Here is a 4,584-nt window from a genome sequence, read left to right as displayed (position 1 = left end):
ATAATTCTCAAATGCTGTCAGGCAGGTGGATAAGCGACGACTTTACCATAGGCGGCTGCTCCAAATAAGGATGCCCGCACCGCCACACAGTTCCTGTACGCTAAATTGTTAAGCGATTGGCGCATGGACGTGCGCTCGAGGCAACAGCGCCGCGGCGGAGCAGCGTATAAAAGCAAAGTGTCCAATGGTTTTCGGTGTCAGTTCCCAGTGTTCGCACTGTCAGTCACACACAGACTATTCTTTCCTAAATTGCACAATTCGAATTAACACTATCGCGAAACTTTGTATTTTGAAAAAAAAAAAATTATCCTCGAAAAATTAAACGAATCATAAAAACTTCTTCGCACTCCACTTTTGTGTTCGCAACAAAACAAGGCAAAATGACTAAATTGCAAATTCTCGTACTCTGCGCCGCGCTAGCATTCATCGCCTGCATTGCCAGCAGCGAAGCGGAACCTCAGCAACGCGGCCAACGCGTCTACTATCGTCCTGCGGCTGCGCGTTACCAGCGTCCGCGCACCCGCTATCTTGCGCGCCAAGAGGAGGTTGCCGACGCCGTGCCCGAGGCACCGGCAGTCACCCCGTACCCCTCTGCCGATGAACTGAAACCCGCGGTGCCTTTCGATGAGGGCGCACCCGCAAACAATATACCCGACGAGGTTTATGGCCCACCAGAGGCGAACCAGCCCGATGAGGTGTACGGCCCACCCGAGGTCGATGGCAACGAATTGCCCGCTGATTTGCCTGTGGCTGCCGATGATGTGCCCGCCGCTGATCCAGCTGCTGAGAGCTTCCCTGCGCCCTTGGACGAGCAGCAGGCTCGTTTGGTTGCTGCCCGTCGCGCTGCTGCACTGCGTCAGCGCCAGCGAAAGGCGGCCGCATATCGTCAAGCTTTGGCAACACGCGCCGCTGCACGCCCGCTCAAGTACAAGGTTGTCGCTGCTGCTCCGCGCCGCCATTGAATTGCTGAATGCGCGCTGCTCGAATCTGAGTGCCGAAGAAGTGCTGCTAAAAAGTTATAAATTTTTGTAATTTTAAGAAAATTTTATCAACTTTTTAAGCTTAATTATAAAATGGAAACTTAAGAAAATCATTAAATACTATGTATGTATGTATGTGTGTAAAGTAAGTAGCTGTTGCTCGTGCAGCACATCACAACCAATCTGAATGAAAAAAAGAGCCTAGAAACAGGGACACCGCTCAGTCGATAGTACGATGAAAGCATTAAGCTTTTGTAGATTAATTTTTTATTTTTGTTTTGTTAAATGTTTGATGAAAATAAAGATTTTCTTGCAAAAAAAAACAAGTATATTTTCCCTTTTAGTCGATATATTTTTGTTATTAAGTGGATTTGAGGAATAGTCTCAGTGTCAAGAAGAAGACTAGAAGATGACTTAGAACTGAGGGCACTCATAAGACATCTGCGTATCTGGCTTAGATTAAAGTGAACAAAGCAAACCGTTATGTTTACAGGTTCTTTTTCGCGTTCTGGCGACAACCAAGATGACTTAGGTGAAGGTGCCTCTCAGCTGGAAATAAGCACACACGTGAAACTGTCAGTTGAGTAGATTTTGGGTGAAAATGTAGCCAATCTGGCGCTCTCCATGTAGTCTACACCCATTTCAAATGCATGCGCACGTCCACTGCGTATGAAACGCACGCATTCTGATTGCCTCTTTAGTGCCACTAAGCGGAAGTTAATAATGTCGCCCAGCATCACTTCATTGCGAATACCAACAAATCGATGAAATTTAGCTGAAGAAGAATAGTTAGCTCCGCGGGTTACAGGAAGCAACACAAGCAACAACACAAAACAAAAAGTTTCTGCGCGCAGCGGCATTCAAATCAATAGGCTAACTCTAACTCGCACATCCATTGCATGCTCTTGCAATATGAACTTTGCCGCTTCATTTCCAATCAGTCGGCGCGATTATACAGCTATGTCTAAGGCACTGCAATCGCTCGTGCAAACAATCGCTGACCCACTGTTTGCTGTGTCCAGTAGTGAATAGGAATTTGAGTAGCGTGACTCCTCGAATTCCGTCGGACATTTGGGGTACGTACGCGTTTGTTGCCTTACATTGCGCCAATTCTTTTGGCTACTTTTTCTTTTAGATAATTCCAAACGTGCGCTCTGCGGCAACCTAATGGCTACAGGTGGGTTAATCGACTACTCAAATGAAATAATTGTTCAAAAGCAACAGCGGCAACAGCAGGCAATAGCAGGTGCAATACACTTCACAAAGGTAGGCTATGCGCAGTTCACTTGGAATGCCAACAAAATTGTACTGCCTTGCATATTCATTCACCACACTACACACACCCGTTTACAACCGAAGCGAATGAAATGCTTTTCACTGCAGCCTCAGTGTGTGACCTTTGCGTGCAGACACAGCAACATTCATAAGCGCCGCCAGAAAGTATGCAGCAGATTGCACACCACTTGCCATTCAAGCCACAAGTCGGCCGGCGCTGTGCAAACTGAATGAATGAGTGAGTGAGGGGGCGTCTGGCGCGAGCATCAAAGGCTGGGAAGTTAGCTGGCGTGGACTGTAGGCGGAGATTTTCCAATTAGAAAGGAGTGCAATTAGGCTGGCTTTGAGTTTTTTTACGCAACAGAAGCAAGTGAGTAGAGTTTGAATGGGAGCGGCAAGGCTTTTGTGCGTAAAACGGTGCTTGAGACTGATTGAACAGAAATGACGAAAAATTACAAGATACATAGGAGTCATTCAAAAGTAAGTATAAGGTGACTTTGCAGGGTTTTTAGGTGAGGCATCGTTAAGTAAAAGAGACATAATTATTTAACTGTCAGCTCAAGGAAAGAGGCCTTGTGTGGCTAAGGATAAAAATAAAATACGAATTCTATATTCGTTGGTCCTTATTTGTCAATGTGTGTAGTTTACGTTTTCTGTTTTGGTAAGAAAATTTTCCTATTTGACACTACAACCATTAGTTGATTTAAGCAAAAAAAAAAATTACCAATTGTCTCTGTCATTTGCGGATTTAGCCAGTTGTTCATCCCAGGTACAGACGGGCCCTTCTATTTTGTTCGTGGGCGCCATTGTTTCCGTTGGGTGCCGAGTCGAAGGACCTTTTCACAGCAGCCTTTCATTCACGCGTACATTATACCCAAACCAGCGCAATCGTTTTATTTTTATGCTAAATGTGTCGCTAAAATGCTCGTTCAGTTCAACATTCCAAGTTCTTCGGTCCTAGTCGCCGCGCGAGTAGCAGGGCCATATAAAAGGACTGGTAGGATGAGACTTTTTTTTTTTGTAGAACGTGATCTTCGTTAATCGGTTGGTGATTCTGGTTTTCAATTTCCTACCAAATAATTTAAAGTGGCACCTGTTGGTAATAGTTATTCTTCGCTTGATCTTCTGACTGACATTATTGGCCAGCAAATACTTAGTACTATATAACTAACCCACTTCCGACTACTTTTTATGAATTGTCCTGCAAATTGCTAATTAAGTAAAAAGAACATAGCCGCAATGGTGTTAAGTTGTTTGCTTTCAGCCATGCTGTCTGCCAATACTGCAACTATGAGCGCTATACGTTCGAGTAGCAACAACACTGATGCGAGACCGACTGCACTGTGATACGTTGCAATTTAGCTCGCTCATATTGCTGAACATCAAAGAAATTATTGCAATCCTTATTTACAAAGTTCTCACTTTACGAGTACTTATTTATTTGTGCTCACTCTCACATACATACCTACACTGTGCGACAAATGAAAGTGTACACCTTGTTCTAGCTAGACTGATGGCAAAAGTACGCGTTCCAAGTCAAATTCGTAGAAAAATGCTGAAGAAAGTTACTGAATCACTTATAATGTACCCGGCCACCTTCTGGGGTCTTGCACAACAGCAAAAGTCCTATGCTAAGCTTGCAAACTCTATTTTCCATCTTAGTGCCCTCCTCATTAGCAACGCTTTTCAAGTTTATCTTATACCAATCTTTGAAAAAAGTTAAAAAACAGCATCAAAAATTTCATTATTACGATCCCGTTGAAAATTTTATTTAATTTTTTTTTAAATATTTTTATGTAAATTTTTTAAGCTTAAACGGTTTTGTCATTTGAGGGGATTTTTTCAAAAAACATCTTCTTTATTTTTATTCATAAGAAACTTAATTTGTGGAGGTATTTTCAAATCGGCCCAGCTCGCGAAAATCTTAATATTTTACCGAAATATTTTCGTGGACGTCTTAAAATATAATAAATCTTATTATTCCAATGGAAAAACAGTACCGATTTTTTTTTTTTTTGTTTGGGGAGTTATGCAGTCTAATGTACATGCATATATGCATACATTCACTTTGTAGGTCTACAACATTCATTCATAGGGAGATTTGCATGTGGTTTGCATGTAAGTCCATTTGTTTGACTCTTGTCCGACTACTGTATTTGACAACAATCGCCGATTTTACAAAAAAAGAAAAATAACGAAGCGAATTGCTTAAATTCCGGGTATCAACACTGACGACTGCAACAAACAAAATTCAGCCGGATTCGACCATGTAAACAGAGTATATATCGCGGTCGTTGGTTTTTGTTTGTGTAGCACAGTGAAGTACAGC

At 42.7% G+C, this 4,584-nt stretch overlaps 1 protein-coding gene across 1 annotated transcript; it reads left to right on the top strand.

Annotated features, from left to right (window-relative positions):
• The first annotated feature begins 212 nt into the window (after positions 1-212).
• On the top strand, positions 213-1,291 carry LOC118739930. Its single transcript, XM_036471431.1, has one exon. The coding sequence runs from the start codon at positions 381-383 to the stop codon at positions 960-962; it is 582 nt and encodes a 193-aa protein (XP_036327324.1). The 5' UTR covers positions 213-380; the 3' UTR covers positions 963-1,291.
• Positions 1,292-4,584: the final 3,293 nt, after the last annotated feature.

This window comes from Rhagoletis pomonella, unplaced genomic scaffold (genome assembly GCF_013731165.1).
Source record: "Rhagoletis pomonella isolate Grant_MI unplaced genomic scaffold, Rhpom_1.0 Rhpom_scaffold_00005, whole genome shotgun sequence".
In the NCBI taxonomy this organism is placed as follows: domain Eukaryota; kingdom Metazoa; phylum Arthropoda; class Insecta; order Diptera; family Tephritidae; genus Rhagoletis; species Rhagoletis pomonella.
This window is presented reverse-complemented; position numbering and strand designations above follow the sequence as displayed.

Coding starts and splice junctions, on each gene's coding strand:
- LOC118739930 (XM_036471431.1), top strand. CDS start 381: ATGACTAAATTGCAAATTCTCGTACTCTGCGCCGCGCTAGCATTCATC.